Source organism: Hyla sarda, chromosome 8 (genome assembly GCF_029499605.1).
Source record: "Hyla sarda isolate aHylSar1 chromosome 8, aHylSar1.hap1, whole genome shotgun sequence".
In the NCBI taxonomy this organism is placed as follows: Eukaryota; Metazoa; Chordata; class Amphibia; order Anura; family Hylidae; genus Hyla; species Hyla sarda.
The window spans coordinates 184,309,603-184,336,753 of NC_079196.1; the positions used below are offsets into that span (position 1 = coordinate 184,309,603).

The window sequence follows — 27,151 nt, forward strand, 5'->3', positions numbered from 1 at the left end:
GACAATTCAGTAGAACATCACAAGAATGGAACAAAATGGTTCATTACAATTCCCCAGCACTCTGCAGTACTAACACTTAAAACACAGAAATATGATTTGAAGCTGCAAAGTTAAATGTAAACTAAATGATTGAAAACGGCATCAAATCTTCAGCTTCAAATCCAGTGCATCAAGTATCATAAGAAAAGATACTGTACGTATGAATAGACCCTTAATCAGTATATTACTTCTGATGTTGCAATTATTTATTTTGCCACATGGACAGCTTATTTTATATACAATATGTCCAGTTTGTTGATTTATTTATATATATTTCTTTGTGTTTCAGTTGTGCTGGACTGAAGACTTGGTCCTGACGGGAAGAAAATGTTGGATTTTGCCCCTTGTAAACAAAAAAGAAGACATATGTTTATGCCCTGGTCACACCTAAAGTACATTTTTCAAATAAAAGTCTATTACATCCTTGGCCATGACACTTTTTATGGTAAGTTTATGGAGGACAAACAAAAGTTGTTTATTGAAATGACCATTTCAACTTTTATGACCAGGTTTATGGAAAGGAAACCAAATATGTGCAGACCAGACATTTTGCATCTAATTTATGGTCATTGTGGCTGTAACTTTAAAGCAAAAAACTCACAGAACATCTATCTTTTCCTGGCTGACATCTCCCATTTGTAAGATACAATTAAATATTTACAGACCTCTCCCCTCTTATCACCTAAAAGGCCAATAACTATCCACAAACTTGCAATTTGATGTATAACTTCAGGTATAAAAATATGTTGCATGTCATGTTAATTGTTCCCTGTGTGTGTGTGTGTGTGTGTGTGTGTGTGCGTGTGTGTGTGTGTGTGCGTGTGCGTGTGCGTGTGTGTGTGTATGTGTTTGTGGGGTCCAATATTTTCTGTCCCGCCTCCTAGGAAAGCAAAGAAGTGCTAAATTGTGTTTTATGCTTATTTTCCTTTTTTTGTTTTGTTTTTATGTTTTGCAACTCTGTATGTCATTTTAGGCAGAGTGATGCGGACACATTATGGTTCACTCTGAACTGCTCAGGCATTTCAATACAATGCAGTTGTTGATAGTAACCTCAGCAGTGGAATGGTAAGAAAGTTTTCGTCTAACAATAATAATTCATTCTCCCTGCCAAAATTTCTCCTCAAGTATGTACATCTGAGTGTATCAGGGTGAATAATGGTGTTTTGGCAACCTGCTGCCTTTATCTGTTCTATGCAGCCTGTGGTTGGTGCAGCATAAAACAGGTGACAGGATTCAATTAAAGTGTACCTGTCATCAACAAAAACTTTTTATATAATGTAGATAATATCATTATATGTATATTTGTAATATACAGTGGAACAAAAAAGTATTTAGTCAGCCACCAATTGTGCAATTTCTCCCACTTAAAAAGACGAGAGAGGCCTGTAATTGTCATCATAGGTATACCTCAACTATGAGAGACATAATGAGAAAAAAAAATCCATAAAATCACATTGTCTGATTTTTAAAGAATTTATTTGCAAATGATGGTGGAAAATAAGTATTTGGTCAATAACAAAAGTTCATCTAAATACTTTGTTATATACCCTTGAAATGCTTCTTACAAAGCCACTCCTTCGTTGCCCGGGAGGTGTGTTTGGGATCGTCATGCTGAAAGACCCAGCCACGTTTCATCTTCAATGCCCTTGCTGAGTAGTGTTGCTCGCGAATATTCGCAATTCGAATATTATTCGCGAATATCGCATATTCGCGAATTCGCGAATTTCGCGAATATAGCGCTATATATTCGTAATTACGAATTTTCATTTTTTTTTTTTTTTTTTTTTTTTTTTTTTCTTCACAGTACACATCACAGTGATCACCCCTCTCTGCTTCCAGCTTGTGTGGTGTAAAGAAGGTTCTAATACTACTGTGTGAGACTGGCGCGCGAAAATTCGCATATGCGAAAATTAGCGTATGCTAATTTTCGCATATACAAATTTTCGAGTATGCGAATTTCCTATATGCTAATTTTCACATATGTTAATTTTTGCATATGCGAAATTTCGCATATGCGAAAATAAAACGAGAATATTACGAATATGCGAATATTCGCGAATATATGACGAATATTCATCCATATATTCGCGAATATTCGCGAATTCGAATATGGCCTATGCCGCTCAACACTATTGCTGAGGGAAGGAGGTTTTCACTCAAAATCTCACGATGCATGGCCCCATTCATTCTTTCCTTCACACGGATCAGTTGTCCTGGTCCCTTAGCAGAAAAACAGCCCCAAAGCATGATGGTGTTCTTTGGATGCAAATCAGCATTCTTTCTCCTCCAAACACGACGAGTTGAGTTTTTACGAAAAAAGTTCTTCTTTGGTTTCATCTGACCATATGAAATTCTCCCAATAATCTTCTGGATCATCCAAATGCTCTCTAGCAAACTTCAGATGGGCCCGGACATGTACTGACTTAAGAAGGGGGACACATCTGGCACAGCATGATTTGAGTCTCTGGCAGCGTAGTGTGTTGCTGATGGTAGCCTTTGTTACTTTGGTCCCAGCTCTCTGCAGGTCCTTTACTATGTCCCCCCCCGTGTGGTTCTGGGATTTTTCCCCCGTTCTTGTGATCATTTTGACACCACAGGTGAGATCTCGTGTGGAGCCCCAGATCGAGGGAGATTTACAGGCCTCTCTCATCTTTTTTGCACAATTGGTGGCTGACTAAATACTTTTTTGCCCCACTGTCCGTTGGTAAAATTTTTTATATATTTTTGGGCGAAAAAAATGCTGTCCCTGCAGCTATTGTCTGTGTGTCTCTATGAGGAGCTCAAAAACAGGAAGTGAGGGTAGAACAAGCAGGGATCTGTGCAGACTCCTGGCTTGTCAATCATCCTGATGTGTGAACCAGGAGCATGTTATAGAGCCTCAGGGCACACTGTCCTGCTTTTTCTTAGTGCACAGAGCCCTGCATGTCCACCCTCACTTCCTGTATTAGTAGATAAGATGTTTAGTGGCGGAGTACCCCTTTACAGAAAACAAAAGAAAGCAAGAAACTTACACAACATTTAAAGGGATACTTCACTGGCCAGCGTTCGTAATATTTAGTTCCAAATGCTGTGTGTGTGCTGCGGAGGTCAGCCACAGCCCCTTGTGATGTCAGGCCACGCCCCTCAATGCAAGTCTATGGGAAGGGGCGTGGAGGCCTTCATGCCCCCTACCATAGACTTGCATTGAGGGGGTGTGATGTGATGTCACGAGAGAGCATGGCCAACTCCCGCAACATGCACACAGAATTTGGAACAAAATGTTACAAACGCTGACCAGTGAAGTATCCCTTTAAATGTTGTGTAAGTTTCTTGTTTTCTTTAGTTTTCTTTAAAGGGGTACTCTGTCACTAAACATCTTATCTACTATACAAAGGATAGGGGATAAGCTGTCCAACCAGGGGGGTCTGGCCGTTGGGACCCCTCCACGATCTCCAGGCTGGCTCCCCTGTGATAAATGTTTAGAATGCCGAGTTCGGAGAGCCGTGGTGGTGACGTCACGCTATGCCCCCTCCATGCATGTCTATGGGAGGGGGAGTGACCAGCAGCCTCAGCAGTCATGCCCCCTCCCATAGACATAAATGGAGGGGGCATAGCGTGATGTCACAACCACGACCGCCCAAACTGGGCGTGCTGGCCCGGAGATCACGGGGGTTCCAAGTGCCCAGACCCCCCGTGATCAGAGATCTTATCCCTATCATTTGGATAGGGGATAAGATGTCTAGGGGTGAAGTACCCCTTTAAGGTATTAATACGGGTATGTGGCATATGTAGCAATGACTGTTGGATGGGTAATGTCTGTCTTATCTGTCCTGTTGCAGTGCTAAGTGACTTATTACTATAACATTATTAAAAATGACCTCCTCAGTCTTAACTAGAAAAGGACAAGAGGCCTTTTGAGGTCCGAAGGCTCTACATGTACTAGAGAAGAAAGTACCGGGGACTCTTACCATTTGACTGCTAAGATTACTATGTCAACAACTGAATTCTTAAGTATCCATATTACCTTAGTTGTCCAGTATTAGAATCCAGTGCTTGAATGTGATATTTCAGCTCAGCTCCATTGCAGGGAGCTGAACTGCAATACCAGACACAACCGATGGACAACTGTGATACTGTATCTGGAAGAATCACCTATAGGTTACTAATCCCCTTCCACCTTTTATGTAACAATAAATGGACAGGGCTAGAACGTTTAAGATTGGAGAGAACATTATTTACTGCTTAAAGGGGTACTCTGGTGGAAACCTTTATTTTTTTTTTTTTTTTTTTTTAATTAACTGGTGCCAGAAAGTTAAACAAATTTGTAAATCACTTTTATTGAAAAATCTTACTCCTTCCAGTACTTATTAGCTGCTGTATACTACAGAGGAAATGCTTTTCTTTTTGGATTTCTTTTCTGTCACGACCACAATGCTCTCTGCTGACACCTCTATCCATGATAGGAACTGTCCAGAGCAGGAGAAAATCCCCATAGCAAACATATGCTGCTCTGGACAGTTCCTAAAACGGACAGAGGTGACAGAAAAGATATCCAAAAAGAAAAGAATTTCCTCTGTAGTATACAGCCGCTAATAAGTACTGGAAGGATTAAGATTTTTTTAAAAGAAGTCATTTATAAATCTTTTTAACCTTCTGGCATCAGTTGATTTAAAAAAAATAATACATTTTCCACGAGAGTACCAGGCAATGCAGGGACAATGTAGGTTTATAGTTTGTAGATAGTAGTAAGACTATTATGTACAGTTTAAATCTGTGAATGATCAACTAATGCCAATGTAATATTGGACAACCATTAAACCTAACAGCATTAAAAGATCAAGGAAGGAGGAAATCCCAAGTTACATTAACAAGTCCTGCTGGTAAGATATTGGTTATTGCAAAGACCAGAACTAGTACCCAGTAGAGCATGAAAGAAAGTCCAAGAAAATGGTCAGATATGTCTGTTTGTAACATGGAATAATACTGTCTTAAACTGGAGGAACACTATCCAGCACGTCTAGTCAAAAATTTAGAATCATTGAGGGAGATTTATCAAAACCTGTGCAGAGGAAGAGTGGTGCAGTTGCCCATAGCAACCAATCAGATTGCTTCTTTCATTTTCCACAGGCCTCTTTAGAGGCCTGTGGAAAATGAAAGAAGCGATCTGATTGGTTGCTATGGGCAACTGCACCACTCTTCCTCTGCACAGGTTTTGATAAATCTCCCCCATTTAGTTGACACATTAATAATTTGTCCTTATACAGTGGGGCTTCAGGTCACAATATTTCAAAGTTAAAATGACCTTAATCAACTATTTCACAATGTTACAGACAGTAACAATTCAAATGAGTATTCGTGTAAAATTCTTATGACTTGCCGGAGTGACCAGAACAGCTACATATTACGTTGTACTCACTGTCTAATTGTCCCTATCAGGTACTATATAGTGCTACTGTCCATGTACTGTACCGCTCTCTATCTATACTACATGTTACTCTCGATAGGGGGAGATTTATCAAAACCTGTCCGGAGGAAAAGTTCCTGAGTTGCCCATAGCAACCAATCAGATCGCTTCTTTAATTTTTCAGAGACCTTTTAAAAAAAAAAAAAATAATAATAATAATGAAAGAAGCAATCTGATTGGTTGCTATGGGCAATTCAGCAACTTTTCCTTTAGGCAATGTATGTATGTATGTATGTATGTATTATACTGCTCTCTACATGTTACTCTCTATTCAGAGGTGTAACTTGTAGCTTTTGAGCCCCACCCCCCCCCCCCCCCACCCCCCTATACAAACATACTGCACTGTCCTAAACCTGTGTAATATGTACGGTATTGCTGTAAACTTGTATTACATGGACTGCACTTCGCCTTGTGTAACTTGTACTATACTGTTATATGCCTGTGCTACATGTATTTTACTCATCGCCATCTGTACTACATGTAATGGAACTCTTCCAACCAGTACTATGTATACTGTCCTGCTGTCTACCTGTGCTACATGTACTGTACTGCTCTATATTACTACTCCTCAACTGCACATAGCTTATTGCTCGCTGACCTGCATGTTCTATATACTGCTACATGTGACAGTACACATGTAAGCCTTAAAAGGGTAGTCCGCCCCTAGCCATCTTATCCCCTATCCAAAGGATAGGGGATAAGATGTCAGATCGCCGGGGTTCGCTCTGTGCGTAATGACGGGCAATACAGGGGCCGGAGCATCATTATGTCTTGGCCCCGCCCCTCGTTATGTCACGGCCGCCCCCCTCAATACAAGTCTATGGGAGGGCGCGTGGCGGTCGTCACGTCCCCTGCCGTAGACTTGCATTAAGAGGGCAGGCCGTGATGTCACGAGGGGCGGATCCATGACGTCACGCTGCTCCGTCCCCTGTATCGTCCGTCATTACGCACAGAGCAAACTCGCTCTGTGCAGTAATGATAGCACGGTGCCGCAGCGGCAATCCCGGGGGTCCCCAGCAGCGGGAATGCGACGATCTGACATCTTATCCCCTATCCTTTGGATAGGGGATAAGATGTCTAGGGGCAGAGTACCCCTTTAAGTAAACTCCCACTGCAATTAATTTCCTCAGATTTACTAAGAGGCACCGACCCCTAAAAAAAATCTGCCAATGAGCAGCTGGCACAGATTTTAGCTATGATTTACATTGGCCAAAATCAAAATAAAACTAACCGCCTGCTATGCCCATGTTTTTTTTTTTTTTTTATGCTCCACTCCATCCACTTTTTCTAAAATGGTGAAAATACACAAAAAGTCAAATGTTTCAGTTGTACGAAAAGGTTTTACTTTTTATGCAAGAAAACGGCAAAAATAAATTCCTCCCTTATGTGTACTGCTCTGCCCTGAAGGAACTCCTTATTACCAACCAAGTATTTCCAGCAGCATTTTCCAAAATTTTACTAATAAGGACTACCCTCACTAGTGTTTGTTTTGCTTTAATCTTTATTTTACTTATTTTGCCTGATATTATAAGACTTAATGGGGAACTCCATTTCTAGACATCTTATTCCCTATCCAAAGGATCCATAATATGTCTGATGGCGGGGGTCCGGCCGCTGGGGTGTTTCACGCCACACCCCTTCCATTCGTGTCTAAGGGAGTGGGCGCGGCACGCCCCCCCCCCCCATTTATGTCTATGGGAAGGGGCATGACAGCTATCACGCCCCTTCCCATAGACATGAATGGGGGAGGGCATGGCATGCCCACTCCCAGAGACAAGAATGGAGGGGGCATGGTGTGATGTCACGAGGGGGCTTGACTTGACTTTAGTATCCTCAGGTCAAGTCAAATCCCACAACCCTTTATTTCCTACTGAAGCCCAACACATAAGTTATTGTTTTATATGCCAGGAAAGTAAAATTTTTACCTATAAAGGCTATATAACATTATGCAATAAATAATGTGATAACAAATGTTCAAGATCTAGCAACCCAGGAAAAAATGAAAGCATTATTGTGAACTTATTAATATTGAAATTAGTCGTTCAACCACAATAGAGGTACCATTCTCATGCACATGGCCCACATGACTTCCTCTTCTGAGTATATGGTTAGGTTACAAGAATGCTACTTTTACACTAGTACTTCATAGAAAAGTAAAGGGAGTGACTGGGTTAAGGCTTATCAGTTCCTAGAATCCTTATTCTTTTGACCATAACACTTTAACCCAGTATAAAAATATCTATGCTTAAAACACCTCTACATTTGTTGTTGGTTGATAAAACAATAGGACTAAAGCCTACCAAGCCCAAAGATTGATAGATAAATAAATAAATAAAAATTCACTCAGTACCTACAATAGTCACACAAGTACAGTATATATTTGAAAAAAAAAATATATATATATATATATATATATATTTATTTTTTTTTACTAAAATTGTATTATGCAAAAAGTGACATTATAATATTCGTTTACATGGTTATTCTGCTGGAAAACATCATTTACTCTATCTGATGTAAAAAAAAAAAAAAAATAACTGCAAGAGAAGTCTTACAATGGCCCTTTTCTCCTCTCTCTGTTGAAACACATCAATAGGGGAATTGGGACAAATAGCTGACAGCCAAATGAATGTTTGGCCGAAAGCTATTAAACATGTATGGTCATCTTAACTATTCCACTGCATTATGAAGAGCTAAGCTAAGTTGATACAAAGTGGCAATAACCTGTGTTAGAAGCTTTAATGCCTTTTCTTTTACCATTAAAACATGCCCGTGGGTAGCAGAGGAAAAACAAGAATACATCGTTGAAGTTTGTAACACAGGTGATCGCTGCTTTTCTCTTTCACATTGAAAGCACTTTTGCTGCCCTCATGTTTTTCCTTCAAGGAAAGCTGACAGGCTGTTCACCCGAACTAATCCCAATATACTGATTTTCAGTGCGGGTGTATAGCTATTGTGCACTTGTGCACAATGGAAGGGGGGGGGGGGGGAGCCGGCTCACCAAGCTCCCCTGCCTCCTCAATATTCAAGGCCCATCTTGTCCTGCAATGAATATACAAATTTCTTCTCTCTTGCTCAAATGCTGGTAGGCATGAAGAATTTAGAATATTAATTACGGGGGTAGGACGGGACAGTGAATATTGAGGAGGCAGGGGAGCTCAGCAGGCCTGCTCCCCACCTCCATTGTGCACAGAAGCACAATAGCAATGGATGGATAAATGGGCATAATTCTTATACTGTGCTAAGAATTAAAGTAAGTAACCCCACCTTTAAATGGGTACTCTGCCCCTTGACATCTTATCCCCTATCCAAAGGGTAGGGGATAAGATGCCTGATCGCAGGGGTCCTGCCACTGGGGACCCCTGCAATCTATCCTGCAGCACCCACTTATCAGCTGCATGGAGCGAAGATCATTCCGTGTCTGATGACTCACGATACAGGGGCCAGAGTATCGTGACATCAGGGCTCCGCCTCCTCGTGACATCACGCCCCGTCCCCTCAATGCAAGTCCATGGGAAGGGGAGTGGCAATCTTCACTCCATGCAGCTGATAAAAAGTGGGTGCTGCAGGAGAGATTGCGGGGATGCGATGTCTAGGGGCAGAGTACCCCTTTAAATGTGGTTATTGGGTTTAATGCGGGTAATCAGCCTGTAAGTTTCCCTTTAAAGGTGACCATCTCCTGTTATTTCTGTGAAATCATATTATTTAGAGTGTGCTTGGGATAACTTATATATATTTATACAGTATATATATATATATATATATATATATATATATATATATATATATTATGATCTTATGCAAAAAAAAAATGTATGTATGCATTACTCACAGTTTTCTGAATTCCTATAACATAAACTTCAAATTTTTTATTCATTTCCACAAGTCTTATTTTAAGGCTGGATGCAAGGTTTCCCAGTATATTCTAGGATGGAAGAGAAGAAAAATGTATCAATCCTTCAGGACCATTTACATCCAATATATGAAAATGTATTAAATTTATTTATGAAAAAGGTTTTATGTTATAAAAAATACTTCGGAATGACAGCTGGAATCTCATAATTTACTATGGACACCTTCATTTCATTTCAGTAGTGTTCAGAATCATAACTAAAGTGGTGTGTGAAAATGTGTGATACCTCCAGGATTTTCTATAGTTCTGCGTAATTTTGCCCTTATCAGATTTTTACTGAATGAATAGAAATAAATCCAGTCCAAGGTATTAGATTTGGTAATTTATTTATTGTGGAAAATGATGCAATGTTACATATCTGTGAGCCAGATAAAATCAATGGATTTATTAGATGCAACGCGTTTCACTGCGCATGCGCAGCTTCATCAGGCATACTGATGAAGCTCCCTGATGGTTCCTCTCTGCGCCGCTCTAACTCCTGAACTTACGGTCACCCTGTTTTGATTCTACTTCTACCCAGGAGGGCTGCAGTGGACCTTTACTTATATTCATTCTACACTTTACCTTGTTGTGTGTGGGCGCACAACCAACTTTGGTAAGCGGCTTGGGAATTACCGTCCCCCACCCCCACTAACAAGATTTGCTGATCCCGCACATGAGGCGCCTTCCTCTCTCTACATATCTGTGAGGGAAAACAGTATGTGAAGCTTTAGGGTCTATTCACACATCAGAATTTCCGCTGTGAATGAGAGTGCAGAATCCCATAGAAGTCTATAGGCTTTAATTTGAGGTGGAATTCTGCAAGCGGAAATTCTGCTGTGCGAATAGACCCTTAGGCTGTGTTCGCATGTTTAAGTTTTTAATTGCAAATATTGACTACAAAGCCAAAATTGGTCATAAATAGAGGACACATAAAAAGGAGAGACTGAGGTTCTTTCTTGGTTTTGCATTAAATAATTGCAATTAAAAACTTGAACGCGTGAACACAGCTTTAGGATTAGCAGATGATTTAAAGATGTAATTATATTCAGGTGTTTTTAATTAATGGTACAGGTGTGAATGGGCACCCTGTTTAATATAAAATACAGGAATCAATCAGTCCGATCTTCACAACACGTTTGTGTATTATAAGAAAGAAGACCGGTTGATGTTCATGAGGCTGGAAAACCAGTCCATGGTCAGAAAGATTGTATATAAATTGTGAGGAAATTGACACCATTATTAATCTCCCTAGGAGTGGTTGACCAACAGCAAGATACATAGTAGTCTGCACGGGCACAAAGGAGCCCAAGGTAATCTCTGGTGCCTAAAGGCCTTTCTCACATTAGTTAATGTTAAAGGGGTATTCCGGCCAAAGACATCTTATCCCCTATCCAAAGGATAAGGGGACAAGATATCTGATTGCGGGGGTGCCGCTGCTGGGAACCCCCGTGATCTCAGCATTCTATGCGGGCTACTGCTCCAGTCTGGGAAACCTCTCTGTTTCCGGGACTGAAAACATGACATCATGCCACGCCCCCTCCATTCATGTCTATGGGAGGGGATGTGATGACCGCAGAGGTTCCTAATTTGAAGCAGCAGCCCTGCATAGAATGCGGGTGCTGCACAGAGATCATGGGGGGTCCCCATGCCGAGCCCCCCGGGATCAGACATCTTATCCCCTATTCCTTCGGATAGGGGATAACATTTCTTTGGCCAGAATACCCCTTTTATGTTTTTAAGAACACATTCAGGATGGATGACACTGAAGAACAATGGGGTGCGTGGCAGTAATGCCGCTGGTCTCCAAAAAGAACATTGCTGCTTGTCTGAAGTTTGCTAAAGATCACCTGGACAAGCAAGGAGGCTATTGGAACAATGGTATGTGGACACATGAGACCAAAATAAAGCTTTTTGGTTGAATTGAGAAGCGTTATGTTTGGAGAAAACAAAAAAACACAGACTTCCCACCTCATACCATCTCTGAAACACAGTGTTGGTAATGTTACAGTTTGGGACAGTTTTGCTACATCTGGACATCTGGCTTGTTTGATTTGGTTTTCTCTATCTACTTTTAGGACTTTAGGATTGTGTAAGAATCTGTAGTTTTAGATCAAAATTATGCAGAAATATAGAAAATTATGAAGGGTTCGCAAACTTACAAGCCCCAATGTACATAGTTGGAGCAGCCACATTTCTTTTATATTATGTTATGATGTATCAGTCAAGGTGCATTTTGAAACATTTTTAAAATGTACAATACAGTGACCCCCCGACCTACGATGGCCCCCGACATACGATAATTTCAACATGCGATGGCCTCTCAGAGCGGCGTGCGTAGTGACATGATGACGGGGACCGAGATTGGAGAGCGAGGATCCCGGGGAAGCAGAGCGACAGCGATGGAGGGCGACATCAAGGGCAGCGGTGACGGTCCGGAGCGGCGGGGACAGGTGAGTACAGCTTCCTATACTTTACATTGCACGGATCCCTCAACATGCAAGGGTTTCAACAAACGATGGTTCATTTGGAACGGATTACCATTGTATGTTGAGGGACCACCGTATTAGAAACTCCTTGCATATGACATTTTTACAAAGATGAATTGAAGTTCTACAGAATGGTGAGTGCCACATGTTTCTCTATACATTGTCCAGTATAAGACATATTCAATGGCAGATAGTTCCCATTAAGGGTCCTATCTGCAATATATTTGTTGGGAGCCATTTTGTAAATGTGCCATTTTGTATATATCTCAGCGGTTCTTAAACATAAGACCTGATGTGATCAACAACTTTTACCATGTCTGATCGATATGTCAAAAGTTGTTTTTAATGATAGTACCGTATTTATCGGCGTATAACACGCACTTTTTAGGCTAAAATTTTTAGCCTAAAGTCTGTGTGCGTGTTATACGCCGATGCCCCCCCCAGGAAAGGCAGGGGGAGAGAGGCCGTCGCTGCCCGCTTCTCTCCCCCTGCCTTTCCTGGGGTCTAGAGCGCTGCTGTCGGCCCTTTTCACCCCCTGGTTATCGGCGCCGCTGCCCGTTCTGTCCCCCTGACTATCGGTGCCGGCGCCGATAGCCAGGGGGAGAGAAGCGGCGCCGACAGCCAGGGGGAGAGAAGGGGCAGCGGCACCCATTGCCGGCGCCACTGCCCCGTTGCCTCCCCCCATCCCCGGTGGCATAATTACCTGAGTCGAGTCCGCGCTGCTCCGCTGCTCCAGGCCTCCGTCGTTGCTATGCGCTGAACGTCGCGGCGCATGACGTCAGAGCGCCGCGCCGTGCATAGCAACGACGCTGGGGACGCACGACGGAGGCCTGGAGCAGACCCCAGGAAAGGCAGGGGGAGAGAAGCAGGCAGCGACGGCCTCTCTCCCCCTGCCTTTCCTGGGGGTATATCGGGGTATACACGCGCGCACACGCACAAAAAACTTTTTTTACCCAAATATCCTTGGTAAAATGAGGGTGCGTGTTATAGGCCGGTGCGTGGTATACCCCGATAAATACGGTAATGCTTTGGCTGTGATGCAGTTCAAGATCGAATAACGAAGGCGATTCTGAGCATTTGTGGTATTATTCTTTTTAATACTTTTAAATATGCTGCTGATGGTCTTTGCGACTGTCTGGGAGAGGTGGAAACCTATATTTTGCTGTACATCTCTATAGTTATTGGTAATGTCTCTATGTACAACTTGTGATAACACATGCTGCGCTGCATATATCTGTTTTGTAACCTTACGTGTGTACCTGCCATTTGCAACACCTTTTTATATAATGTAAATAATAACATAATATCTATATTTGTAATATATATTGGTTAAAAAATGTGTACATGTTTGGGTGAAAAACTACTGTCCCTGCATCTATTGCCTGTGTGTTTCTGTGAGGAGACAAAATACAGGAAGTGAAAGCGGGACAAGCAAGGCTCTGTGCAGGCTTCTGACTTGTCATTCAGGCTGCTATGTGAACCGAGGGGTGTCATAGAACCTCAGTGTGCAGAGCCCTGCTGTAATGTCCGCTTCTGTGTTTTTTCATTTTTATTTTTTAGGTTCTGTTCAGACATTTTTTTTTATGTCTGAACCGTTTCTGTGTTTGTTCTTCCTTGGGTTGGAATAGTTAATGCTCTCAGCCTATGGCAGCTCGGGTGTGGTTTTAAAACCCAAGCTCTGCTTGAACTCTGTGCTGGAAATTGAGTTCTTCTCTGACCATGTCTGGTTTATCTTGCACCTTGCTTTTGTCTGTTTTAGTATTTATCTGAGTTTTAACCATGGTTATGAGTCCTGTTTATTATATGGATTTTAGCCTGCTTGGTTTTAGTACATTTGTCAGGTTTCAGTATTGTGTTTTGTTCGTTCTGCATTCATCTTTGATATATCTTAGTCGGTGTTCACACTGTGCATTTTGTCAGTCCTGTTTTGATCGTGTTAGTTCTAGCTACTCCTAGGATAGAATTCATGAGCCTTGTGCTATCCGTCTATCTAGGTGCCTGTATCTTGTGCCTGTACCCGTGTTTACTTGTATTTAGTATTTCTGTTTCCTTTTAGGCCAGTATCCTGATCACTCAGTGGAGAGTGCCCGCTGGCTAGGAGTCTATTTGGCTTTAGTATTGATGTCCCTCCATGTTTGGAGTGGGGAGTCTAATGTTTTCATGATTACTGATCCTTAGTGTTTTTAGTACATGATCACTGATCTATGGTGTCCTCTGTACATTACAATTGTTCTATAGTGTTCTCTGTACTTTTACACTGGTCTGTGTCCTCTGAACTTGTATCTGGTTCTTCGTTCTGAGTCCAGTGTGAACAGTGCTCTTGATTTCCTGACCCATTTTGTTAGCATGCTACATCCTGCCTTGTTTGTATTTATACATCTGGTTATTGTATTCCCGTTATGTTCCTGACTTGTCCCAGATTTGTACAGTTCTATTTGTTTTGTTCACCTGTTTGACCTGTTTGTTTTGAAGGGACCTGTTCCTAGTTATCAATCCGCTGTTTAGGGCGGATGGGAAAGTAGGCAGAGAGTGGTTCTTAGTGAAAGCTTAGGGATCACTTCTGCCTGACCCCTGTTCATGACAGAATTACCAGCCTACCCACTTGCTCTATTGCCAATGTCCATTTCGTATTGCTGACATATTGTTTTAAAGTGGACCAGATGCAAGGTTCTCTTCGGCCAGTCCTGGAAGCTGTAGTTATGGCGTAACTTCGTTCAAGGGTGTCCATGTATTTTATGTATTTATTTTTTCTCATTCATTTTTTTGTGGTTTTCTGAGGATCCGGTGGCCCATTCTTTAGGGGGGGGGGGGGGTGTTACTGTAATTTCCGTTTCTGTGTTTTTTTCATTTTTTCTGTTTTAGGTTCTATTCAAACTTTGTTTTTGTGTCTGAACAGTTTCTCCTCACTGCACAGAGCCCTGATTGTCCTCAATGTACAGAGCCCTGCTTGTTCTCAGTGTACAGAGCCCTGCTTGTCCTCAGTGTACAGAGACCTGCTTGTCCTCAGTGTACAGAAACCTGCTTGTCCTCAGTGCACAGAGCCCTGCTTGTCCTCAGTGCACAGAGCCCTGCTTGTCCTCAGTGCACAGAGCCCTGCTTGTCCTCAGTGCACAGAGCCCTACTTGTCCTCAGTGTACAGAGCCCTGCTTGTCCTCAGTGCACAGAGCCCTGCTTGTCCTCAGTGCACAAAGCCTTGCTTGTCCTCAGTGCACAGAGCCCTGCTTGTCCTCAGTGCACAGAGCCCTGCTTGTCCTCAAAGTACAGAGCCCTGCTTGTCCTCAGTGCACAGAGCCCTGCTTGTCCTCAGTGCACAGAGCCCTGCTTGCCCTCAGTGTATAAAGCCTTGCTTGTCCTTAGTGATCAGAGCCCTGCTTGTCCTCAGTGTACAGAGCCCTGCTTTTCCTCCGTGTACAGAGCCCTGCTTGTCCTCAGTATACAGATCCCTGCTTGTCCTCAGTGTACAGAGCCCTGCTTGTCCTCAGTGTACAGAGCCCTGCTTGTCCTCAGTGTACAGAGCCCTGCTTGTCCCCAGTGTACAGAGCCCTGCTTGTCTTCAGTGCACAGAGCCCTGCTTGTCATCAGTGTACAGAGCCCTGCTTGTCCTCAGTGTACAGAGCCCCGCTTGTCCACCAAACTTCCTGCATTTTGTCTCTGCACACACAGGCAATAGCTGAAGGAACAAGACAGCATTTTTACCCAAAAATATACACATTTGTAAACTAATGTATATAACAAATATACATATAATGTTATTATCTACATGATAAAAAAGTTTATTTTGCAAATGACAGGTACAGTTTAAGCTATAAATTTCTTGCAGCAAGACAACTGACAATTATTATTACAGAGTATGTTGAAATAACCAAAGCAAAATCTTATGTGTACTTACCTCGACTTTGGCAACATTTTCTCCACATCCTTGGTAAGATAAACTCAGACTCTGGTTTACTGTAGAAAGGACAAAATGTCCTAATCTCTCTTGCGATCTGTTATTATTCACATAAGTATCCACTGTAGCTAAATGCTTTGAATCCATGCAGGCTCTGAGCTGTAGTCCTTTTTCCTCAGAACTTCCTAAGAAATGCAAAAAATATGATACTTAAAGCAGTATCGTCCAGTTTTGTTTCAATAAACTACACCTGAAGAAGATGCATTCTAAAATGTACCCTCTTTAAGCAGTAGCTGACCTTTCCAAGTTTAGCAGAGGAGACAATGTACTGTGTAATAGGTGAGAACACTGTCACCTCCAGTAGCAACATAATGTCCTATTCTTTCAGTTCTTAGCATAACTACCTGATAGACCTGTGCTTGGCATTCAATGTTCTAAATCAGATAATGCTGTAATTTCAATGACAGCTCAACACTGTGTGCCATGAGTTGGGCTTTGCCTTCTAAAATGCTTTAAAAAGCACCTGCTGCTAAACAGACAGTAAAACCTACAGACGACTGAGAATATTGGGTTATTTAGTTTAGAGCAAAGACGCTTAAGGGGCAACCAAATATGTATAACTATATCAGGGGGCAGTGCAGAGATCCCTCCCATGATTTATTTATACCCAGCACTATATCTATAACAAGGGGACATCCTCTACATCTAGAGTAAAGAAAGTTTATACACCAGCACAGACATGGGTTCTTTACTGTAAGAGCAGTGAGACTATTGTAATCTCTGTGGTTATGGTGAACTCAATATAAGAGTTGAAAAGAGGCCTGAATGTTTTTCTGGAGATTTATAACTAGAGATGAGCGAATCGAACTTGATGAACCCGAATTCGTTACGAATTTCATGAAAAATTCGATCCGCAACGAATATGAATATTGACGCAATTCTATCGCACAAATCGCTTCATTAAGCTCAATTTTACAGCGTTCCAGGCTATTGTAGAGCTAAGATGGTGGATCCACATGTGAGTACATGGGGCAGGGGATTATGGGAGGGCGGGAAACAGCGGCAGGAATGAAGGTAGGCGGGCTGACCCTGAACCACATGTGAGATGCAGCCTATCAGTGTTCACTGACCCCTGTGATGTCACAGCCCCTATATAATCGGCGGCCATCTTGCCTCTCTTCAGTTCATCTATGCACTCAGATGGAGAGGACGGGACTGCGTGTGTGTGAATAGCTCATACCACAGCGTTACACTGCAACTGCTAGTCACATCAGCATTCGGGAAAGGCAGGAGTGCAGAGTACTTTGCTGTTACACTGAGAAGGATCATTGATAGCTAAACCTCCTATTCACGTTATTGAGCATTGCAGCAGAGAGGGGCAGATAGCTGTCAGCTGCCTCATACAGATCTCCAAGCTGCCTGAACTTTCTGAAGCATCTTATCTCCTCATTTTTCTGCTCTATTGAGTTTTTTTTTTCTCCACAAATCTTCTGCTGCTCAGAATTGTGTGACAGAGAGCAATTTAGGGTTTAATCCCTGGATTTTTTTTGGGTGGTGCTGCACTGTTGGGTCCTGCTGCTGTTCAGAAATAAGTCATATTAGTGTGGACTTTAGTGCCTTTTTACCATTTTTCACTGGTTGCTCTGTCTCTGTGCTAAATTCAGTGTTACACCACACGTTATACACCTGCCGGTGTATTAAAGAAAAAAAAGGTTTTCCTGAGTACAAATACACTTAACAGTGGCCTTATAATTGCAAAGAGCATACATACAAGCAAATAGCGTACCATATACTACCTTTTTTTCTGTCTCTGTGATAAATTCAGTGTTATACCACACGTTATACACGTGCTGATGTATAAAAGAAAAAATAAGGTTTTCCTGCGTAAAAATACGCTTAACAGTGGCCTTATCTTTGCAAAGGGCCTAAATTCAAGCAAATAGCGTACCATATACTACCTTTTTTTCTGTCTCTGTGCTAAATTCAGTGTTATACCACACGTTATACACCTGCTGGTGTATTAGAGAAAAAAAAGGTTTTCCTGAGTACAAATACGCTTAACAGTGGTCTTATCATTGCAAAGGGCCTAAATACATGCAAATAGCGTACCATATACTACCTTTTTTTCTGTCTCTGTGTTAAATTAAGTGTTATACCACACGTTATATACCTGTCGGTGTATTAAAGAAAAAAAAGGTTTTCCTGCGTAAAAATAAGCTTAACAGTGGCCTTATCATTGCAAAGGGCCTACATACAAGCAAATAGCGTACTATTTAGTAGCTGTATATCTGTTTTATACCACACGTTATACACCTGCTGGTGTATTAAAGAAAAAAAAGGTCTTCCTGCATAAAAATACGCTTTTTCAGTGGCCTTATTGTTACGCCGAGCGCTCCGGGTCCCCGCTCCTCCCCGGAGCGCTCGCTACACTCTCGCTACTGCAGCGCTCCGGTCAGATCCACTGACCCGGTGCGCTGCGATTCCGCCTCCAGCCGGGATGCGATTCGCGATGCGGGTGGCGCCCGCTCGCGATGCGCACCCCGGCTCCCGTACCTGACTCGCTCTCCGTCGGTCCTGTCCCGGCGCGCGCGGCCCCGCTCCCTAGGGCGCGCGCGCGCCGGGTCTCTGCGATTTAAAGGGCCACTGCGCCACTGATTGGCGCAGTTGGTCTAATTAGTGTGTTCACCTGTGCACTCCCTATGTATACCTCACTTCCCCTGCACTCCCTCGCCGGATCTTGTTGCCATTGTGCCAGTGAAAGCGTTTCCTTGTGTGTTCCTAGCCTGTGTTCCAGACCTCCTGCCGTTGCCCCTGACTACGATCCTTGCTGCCTGCCCCGACCTTCTGCTACGTCCGACCTTGCTTCTGTCTACTCCCTTGTACCGCGCCTATCTTCAGCAGTCAGAGAGGTTGAGCCGTTGCTAGTGGATACGACCTGGTCACTACCGCCGCAGCAAGACCATCCCGCTTTGCGGCGGGCTCTGGTGAATACCAGTAGTGACTTAGAACCAGTCCACTAGCACGGTCCACGCCAATCCCTCTCTGGCACAGAGGATCCACCTCCTGCCAGCCGGCATCGTGACACTTATCATTGCAAAGGGCCTAAATTCAAGCAAATAGTGTACCATATACCACTTTTTTTTCTGTCTCTGTGCTAAATTAAGTGTTATACCACACGTTATACACCTGCCGGTGTATTAAGGGGAAAAAAAAGTTTTTCCTGCGTACAAATACGCTTAACAGTGCGCTCATCATTGCAAAGGGCCTACATACAACCAAGTAGTGTACTATTTAGTACCTGTATTTCTGTCTCGGTGCTAAATTCAGTGCTATTCCACACATTAGTATACACTGGCTGGTGTATACAACAAAAAAAGAGTTTTTTTCAGCGTATAAATACGCTTAACAGTGCGCTCATCATTGCAAAGGGCATACATACAACAAAGGAGTGTACTATTTAGTAACTGTTATTCTGTCTAGGGCCTATATACTTTGAAAGGACAGCCTAAGTAATCGCCTGCTGCTATTCTATACCCTCATAAACGCACTAAGTATGTCAGGCAGGGAAGTGCCAGGACGTGCACAGAGAAGGGGCAGAGGCCTACATACGTCAGGAAGAGTTGGCAGCAGACTTGGGGCGAGTGGCAGCAGGAGTCGCAGCAATAGGCCTGAACTCCCGTTAACACCCAGCGGTCGTGTCGTCGACCCATCTCTCCTCATCAATTGGTTTGCACACTCATCCCCATCATCACAAGCGACATCTGACAACCCCAGTCAAGAGTCGGTGGGTTCCTCAGACACAACCCTCAGTTGGCATGGCCCGGGAGCAGTCCCTGTAATCCCATTGCCTTTGTCCTATGCTGTTCCCTCTCCCAAAGAAGTATCTAATAGAGGACAATCAGCATCTAATGAGCAGCCAAGAATGTGGGGAGACATGCGTCCCTTGCTCCGCAAGGAGGCCAAGTAGTGATGCAGAGAGTGACGTGGGAGGCGGTGTTTCAATTGCTCTGGGTCCTGAGGCAGACACTGTTGTGGAACACAAGGAGGACATCAGTGACGTGCACACATCTTTTGATGATGATGAAACCGATCGCAATTGGGAGCCGGGTGCAGAAGCCGGGGCTTCATCATCATCAGGAAAAGAGATTTGCTCTTTGTCTATGAGGCAGCAAGGCGGTAGCACGGTTGGCAATCAGCGTGGTGGTGGCACTAGTGGAAATTCAGGAGCCAAAGTGCCAGGGGGAGACCACCTGCTTTGCGGCAAGCTACCATTCAGGGAGGTAGTGGAACAGGGGTTACTGGAGACAGCGCCAATAGCAGTGAAATAGTGCGAACTACGGGTGGGAAAATCAGCTACTCTGTGGTGTGGTTGTTCTTCATAAAGAATCCGGAGGACCTTAGCGTAGTCACATGCAAAATCTGTGGCAGAAAGTGAAGCGTGGCCAGGGTCCCAATCTCGGCACCACGGCCCTGCGTCAACACATGATTCGCCACCATAAAGCGGCCTGGGATAACCGTGGCTCGGAGGTAGTGGTCCAGCCTGCCGCATCACCCAGTGGTCATCCGCTCCCTCCGTCATCCAGCCAAGGCTCCACCACCTCAGCCGAAGGGAGCATTGTGTCAAACCATCCTTCTTGTGCTCCTGCTTCCTCCGCTCGTAGTCAGCCATTCCGCCAACAATCGATCGGCGAAGCCATGTCCAAGAGACAACAGTATGCGCCCACTCATCCAACGGCGCAGAAGTTGAATGTGCTCCCGTCCAAGTTGCTGGTGTTGCAGTCCCTCCCTTTCCAACTGGTGGACTCTGCAGCTTTCAGGGAATTGATGGCTTGTGCCGAGCCGAGGTGGAGAGTCCCAAGCCGTCATTTCTTTGCGAAGAAGGCAGTACCAGCCCTGCATAAGTATGTACAAGAGAAGGTGGGCCAGTCCTTGAGCCTGTCGGTGTGTTCAAAAGTGTACGGCAGCACCGACGTGTGGAGCTGTAACTAGGGGCAGGGACAATACATGTCTTTTACGGCCCACTGGGTAAATGTTGTTCCTGCACAGCCACAGCAGCAACTTGGACAGGTCACACCGCTTCCTCCTCCATGCTCTCGCTCCCAGGTAGTTGGTCCTTTTACAGTGTGCGCCTCCTCCTCCTCCTCCCCCGTGTCCTCGGCCTCCACTGCACATCCAAATCTCGGTGGCCCTTCATCGTACCATGTGTGTAGGGCACAGCGGTGTCAAGCCGTCCTTCACATGGTTTGCCTTGTGAACGGAGTCACACAGGGGAGGAACTGCTGAAGTTCATTAGGGAAGAAATCCGAGTATGGCTTACTCCACGAAATGTGGAAATGGGAACCATGGTAACCGACAATGGGAAGAACATTGTGGCCGCGCTGCGACAAGAAAGTGTGAACCATTCGCCCTGCATGGCACACGTGTTGAATCTGGTTGTCAAGAAGTTCATCAAGTCTTCACCCCATTTGCAAGACGTCCTGACAATGGCAAGGAAATTGTGCATGCGCTTCAGCCACTCGTACACCGCCAAGCACACTTTGCTTGAGCTGCAGCGTCAGAACGGTATCCCACAACATAGTCTCATTTGTGACGTTGCCACACGTTGGAATTCCACCCTCCATATGTTGGACAGACTATACGAACAAAGAAAAGCCATCACGGATTTTTTGATGATACAAGCAGATAGGAGTACTCCCCTATGTAACTTCAATGTGAACAAGTGGCAGCTCATACGTGACACCTGCCGTTTGCTGAGGCCCTTTGAGGAAGCCACATTTTTTGTTAGTCGCTCGAATTACGCCATGAACGACGTAATTCCACTCCTACATTTACTCCAAAAAATGATTGAAAACATGGCTGGTCACGGCAATGGAGATGTTGCGCCTACATCAGAAGGCTACATGAGTCCTGTGGGGGTTGAACTGGAGGAGGATGATGAGGGGCAGAGCGTAGCACAGTTTACGGTGGATGAGATGGCCGGTGTTTCTGGTCATTGGACAGGAGAGAAGGAGCAGGAGCAGCCAGAGGAGCTGGAGGGTTATTACGAGGGAGGTGAGACAGAGGACCCAGACACACCGTGGCAGTATGCAGTGGAGATGGAGGCAGGTAGTCCCAGCGAGTCACTGTCACAAATGGCACGATGCATGCTGAGTTGCTTGAGTAGTGACCCCCGAATTGTCAAAATTTGTCAGCGCGATGACTTCTGGATCTCCACCTTATTAGACCCTCGCTACCAGCCCAGAATGGGGGCCTTTTTTACATCCACTGAGAGGGAGGACAAACTGACCGACTTCAGGGAGCTTCTACGTAGTCGGTTGGCCGATGCCTATCGGCAACATGGTCCATCCACTCGCAGGTCTGACCTGGGGGGCCCTCTGCGCTCACCTTCCACTGCCACGGCTGCTGGGGAGGGGAGGGGTGGCAGGAGCAGTACCGGCTCAATCAGCAGCAGCCTGAGTCTACAGTCGCTGATGAGTAGCTTCCTTCAGCCGCACAGTACCGGCTCAATCAGCAGCAGCCTGAGTCTACAGTCGCTGATGAGTAGCTTCCTCATCAGCAGCAGGTGGACATGGAGCAGGACCTGAACCAGCAGGTGATGGCTTACCTCGACATGACCCTGCCAACAACCGTTGAAGATCCGCTGGACTTCTGGGCAGCCAAACTCTATTTATGGCGGCAACTAGCGGAGTTTGCCCTGGAAAAGCCGTCCTGCCCGGCCAGTAGTGTGCCATCAGAGCGGGTGTTTAGTGTGGTCGGGGCCATAGTCACCCCAAGGCGAACTCGTCTGTCCACTAAAAATGTGGAGAGACTGACGTTTGTCAAGATGAATCAGGGATGGATCAGCCAGGATTTCCAGCCACCAATGACAGATGGGTCTGAGTAGATTGACCATGCTCCTACAACAAAATTTTGTCTATTGTGGTTGGTTATGAAACCCTCTGGGGCAGACCTGGGGATTGTACGGCCCGCTTGACACATACGGCCCTTTGATTGGCTCTGACCGGCCCACACTGATTGGGGGACAACTATGCTGCCTAATCTGGGGGACACCTATGCTGCCTAATCTGGGGGACAAGTATGCTCCTAATCTGGGGGACATCTATGCTGCCTACTCTGGGGGACAACTATGCTCCTAATCTGGGTGACATCTATGCTGCCTAATCTGGGGGACAAGTATGCTCCTAATCTGGGGGACATCTATGCTGCCTACTCTGGGGGACATCTATGATCCTAATCTGTGTGACATCTATGCTGCCTAATCTGGGGGACAAGTATGCTCCTAATCTGAGGGACATCTATGCTGCCTACTCTGGGGGACATCTATGCTGCCTAATCTGGGTGACATCTATGCTGCCTAATCTGGGGGACAACTATGGTCCTAATCTGGGGGACATCTATGCTGCCTAATCTGGGGGACAACTATGCTCCTAATATGGGGAAAACTGAAGCTTCTGGCCTTGGGCCTATAATTTTTTGAAGTTTAGCAGTAGCTAAATACATGCTTAATGCAAATGTCAACATTGATCTTTAAATGTAAGGGGTTATGAAACCCTCTTGGGTATTGCGAATGACTGCTCCAGACTCATTCTGTGTCTTTCACAAACTACTTGCCTCCCTGGTGCCTCAGGCCTTGGGCCTATAATTTTTTGAAGTTTAGCAGTAGCTAAATACTTGCTTAATGCTAATGTAAACATTGATCTTTAAATGTAAGGGGTTATGAAAACCTCTTGGGTACTGCAAATGCATGCTCCAGACTCATTCTGTGTTTTTCAGGAACTACTTGCCAACCTTGTGCCTCTGGCCTTGGGCCTTAAATTTTTGGATGTTTAGCAGTAGCTAAATACATGCTTAATGCAAATTGTGCGGCAGTGATTCTAAGAGTGATGCCTGTAATCTGCATGCTATTCTGAATAACAGTATTATTACTGTTTTTACTGTTAGTATTTAACATCAATTTGCCGCAAATAAATTCGGATCGAAAAAAACTTTTCAGGAAAATTCGGCGAATCAGCCGAATCGAATTTTTGAAAAGTTCGCTCATCTCTATTTATAACCTTACAGGTTATGGATACTAGTTTTATACGGACAGAACGTTCATCCAGAGATTTATTCTAATTGCAAAGGAATTTCCCCCCCCTGGTATGGGGTATTAGGCATCAACCTCATAAGGTTTTTTTTGCCTTCTTCTGGATCAACACAGTGGGACACATACGGGCTATACACTGCTCAAAAAAATAAAGGGAACACAAACAACACAATGTAACTCCAAGTAAATCACACTTCTGTGAAATCACACTGTCCACTCAGGAAGCTACACTGATTGACAATCAATTTCACATGCTGTTGTGCAAATGGAACAGACAACAGGTGGAAATTATAGGCAATTAGGAAGACACCCTCAATAAAGGAGTGGTTCTGCAGGTGGTGACCACAGACCACTTCTCAGTTCCTATGCTTCCTGGCTGATGTTTTGGTCACTTTTGAATGCTGGCGGTGCTTTCACTCTAGTGGTAGCATGAGATGGAGTCTACAACTCACACAAGTGGCTCAGGTAGTAGCAGCGAGCTGTGGAAAGATGGTTTGCTGTGTCTGTCAGAGTAGTGTCCAGAGCATGGAGGCGCTACCAGGAGACAGGCTAGTACATCAGGAGGTGTGGAGGAGGCCATAGGACGGCAACAACCCAGCAGCAGAACCGCTACCTCCGCCTTTGTGCAAACAGGAGAAAGAGGAGCACTGCCAGAGCCCTGCAAAATGACCTCCATCAGGCCACAAATGTGAATGTGTCCACTCAAATGGTTAGAAACAGACTCCATGAGGGTGGTAGGAGGGCCCGACGTCTACAGGTGGGGGTTCAGCTTACAGCCCAACCCCGTGCAGGACATTTGGCATTTGCCAGAGAACACCAAGATTGGCAAATTCGCCACTGGCACCCTGTGCTCTTCACAGATGAAAGCAGGTTCACACTGAGCACATGTGACAGATGTGACAGAGTCTGGAGACGCTGTGGAGAACGTGGAGAGCATTACCATTTTGGTGGTGGGTAAGTGATGGTGTGGGGTGGCATTTCTTTGGGGGGCCACACAGCCCTCCATGTGCTTGCCAGAGATAGCCTGATTGCCATTAGGTACTGAGATGAGATCCTCTGACCCCTTGTGAGACCACATGCTAGTGCGGTTGGCCCTGGGTTCGTCCTAATGCAAGACAATGCTAGACCTCATGTGGCTGGAGTGTGTCAGTAGTTCCTGCAAGAGGAAGGCATTGATGCTATGGACTGGCTCGCCCGTTCCCCAGACCTGAATCCGATTGAGCACATCTGGGACATCATGTCTTGCTCCATCCACCAATGCCATGTTGCACCACAGACTGTCCAAGAGTTAGTGGATGCTTTAGTCCAGGAGACCATCCACCACCTCATGCCCAGGTGTTGAAGGGAGGTCATACGGGCATGTGGAGGCCTCATTTTGACTTATTTTACAGACATTACATCAAAGTTGGATCTGCCTGTAGTGTGGTTTTCCACTTTGATTTTGAATGTGACTCCATATCCAGACCTCCTGTAGTTGATAAATTTGATTTCCATTGATCATTTTTGTGTGATTTTGTTGTCAGCACATTCAACTATGTAAAGACGAAAGTATTTCAAACGATTAGTTCATTCAGATATAGGATGTGTTATCTTAGTATTCCCTTTATTTTTTTGAGCAGTGTACTGTATTTTAATGATGTTAGTCTTTTTTCAACCTTATGAACTATGTAATACTTTATGTGTTAATATACTCCTCTACATGCACTGTAGCGGGAGGGTTGGAAATGGATGGCTTACATATAAGGGATTTCACTAAGATTGGTGTATCCAACTCCAATATTAAGTAAAATCCCACTGGCTTTAGATTTGACAGATATATTACTAAATCTGTCACATCTGTGCCTGCCCATGCCCCTCTGACCAAAATCTAGAGCTAATGTAGATTTCTGCTAAAATTTATGCCTGTTTGCAGGTATAAATTTTAATAAATCTAGCACATGCATGAGGTCAGGCCTCTTCCCACTAAGCCACACCCACTTTCTGCAGCTGGCATAAAAAGGGAGAAAGTTGCAAAACAGGGACATTTCAACACCCAAACCCAGGTGTAAAAGGATAACAAATTCCATCCCCTTTTTTACATTTCTTACTTTGTGGCATTTTCATAATTTTATTGGGGTAAATTGGCAAAAGCTATGTCTCCTTGAAGTCCATTGTCAGGTAAAGTGAGATAATTCATTATGCATTTTATATGTATTGTAGTTTCAATAGAGCCTGTTTTGTATAACATTTTGAACCAAGGCCAGACACGGGATCTCACTTGCCAACTTATAAAATTTAGGTCATAAAGGCGAAATAAGACTAAGGAAGATGTAAGAATCCTGTACCTGGACCAGTCATGCATTGGAAATTTTTAAGGTGATTTAGAGGTCAGTCACCTAGGCCTAAACTCTGATGATCCAGTCCCCACCTGATTAACTCCAGGGGGGGAAGGGGGTTTGACTCTGAAAAGTACATACCGTATATACTCGAGTATAAGCCGACCCGAGTATAAGCCGAGACCCCTAATTTCAACCCAAAATCCCAGGAAAAGTTATTGACTCGAGTATAAGCCTAGGGTGGGAAATACATCATCCCCCCCTGTCATCATCCAGACCCGTCATTAACATCCTCATCATCATCACCGCCTGTCATCATCCAGACCCTCATCATCATCACCTGTCATCATCCCCTTGTCATCATCCCACACATCCCCCCTTCATCATCCCCTTGTCATCATCCCCACCCCCCTTCATCATCCTCTTGTCATCGTCCCCACCCCCCTTCATCATCCCCTTGTAATCATCCCACACCCCCCCTTCATCATCCCCTTGTCATCATCCCCACCCCCCTTCATCATCCCACACCCCCCCTTCATCATCCTCTTGTCATCATCCCACACACCCCCTTCATCATCCTCTTCTCATCATCCGCCCTCAGTGGTCTTCAACCTGCGGACCTCTAGAGGTTTCAAAACTACAACTCCCAGCAAGCCCGGGCAGCCATCGGCTGTCCGGGCTTGCTGGGAGTTGTAGTTTTGAAACCTCCGGAGGTCCGCAGGTTGAAGACCACTGCGGCCTTCGACATCATCCAGCCCCCTCTCACCCCCCTTTAGTTCTGTACAGTACTCACCTCCGCTCGGCGCTGGTCCGGTGCTGCAGGACTGTCCGGCGAGGAGGTGGTCCGGTGGGATAGTGGTTCCGGGCTTCTATCTTCACTGGGGGCGCCTCTTCTCCGCGCTTCGGGCCCAGAATAGAGGCGTTGCCTTGACAATGACGCAGAAGTACGTTGGCAATGAACGTACCTCTGCGTCGTTGTCAAGGCAACGTGACTATTC

The 27,151-nt window shown here is 44.6% G+C and overlaps 1 protein-coding gene and 1 long non-coding RNA gene across 5 annotated transcripts in view; one reads left to right on the forward strand and one right to left on the reverse strand.

The window, feature by feature from the left end:
* LOC130283871 (uncharacterized) overlaps window positions 1-27,151 on the reverse strand; it is a 417,906-nt gene that overhangs the window by 40,788 nt on the left and 349,967 nt on the right. For all 4 annotated transcript variants that reach the window (XM_056533499.1, XM_056533498.1, XM_056533496.1 and 1 more), the window contains 2 exons: window positions 15,753-15,937; window positions 9,315-9,407 (listed from right to left, as the gene is read on the reverse strand). In XM_056533499.1, coding sequence (XP_056389474.1) covers window positions 9,315-9,407; window positions 15,753-15,937 — 278 coding nt within the window. The remainder of the gene's footprint in view (window positions 1-9,314; window positions 9,408-15,752; window positions 15,938-27,151) is intronic.
* On the forward strand, window positions 22-1,104 carry LOC130283872 (uncharacterized). The gene is made up of 3 exons (XR_008846871.1): window positions 22-193; window positions 329-484; window positions 1,013-1,104. It is a non-coding gene; the product is annotated as an uncharacterized LOC130283872 (long non-coding RNA).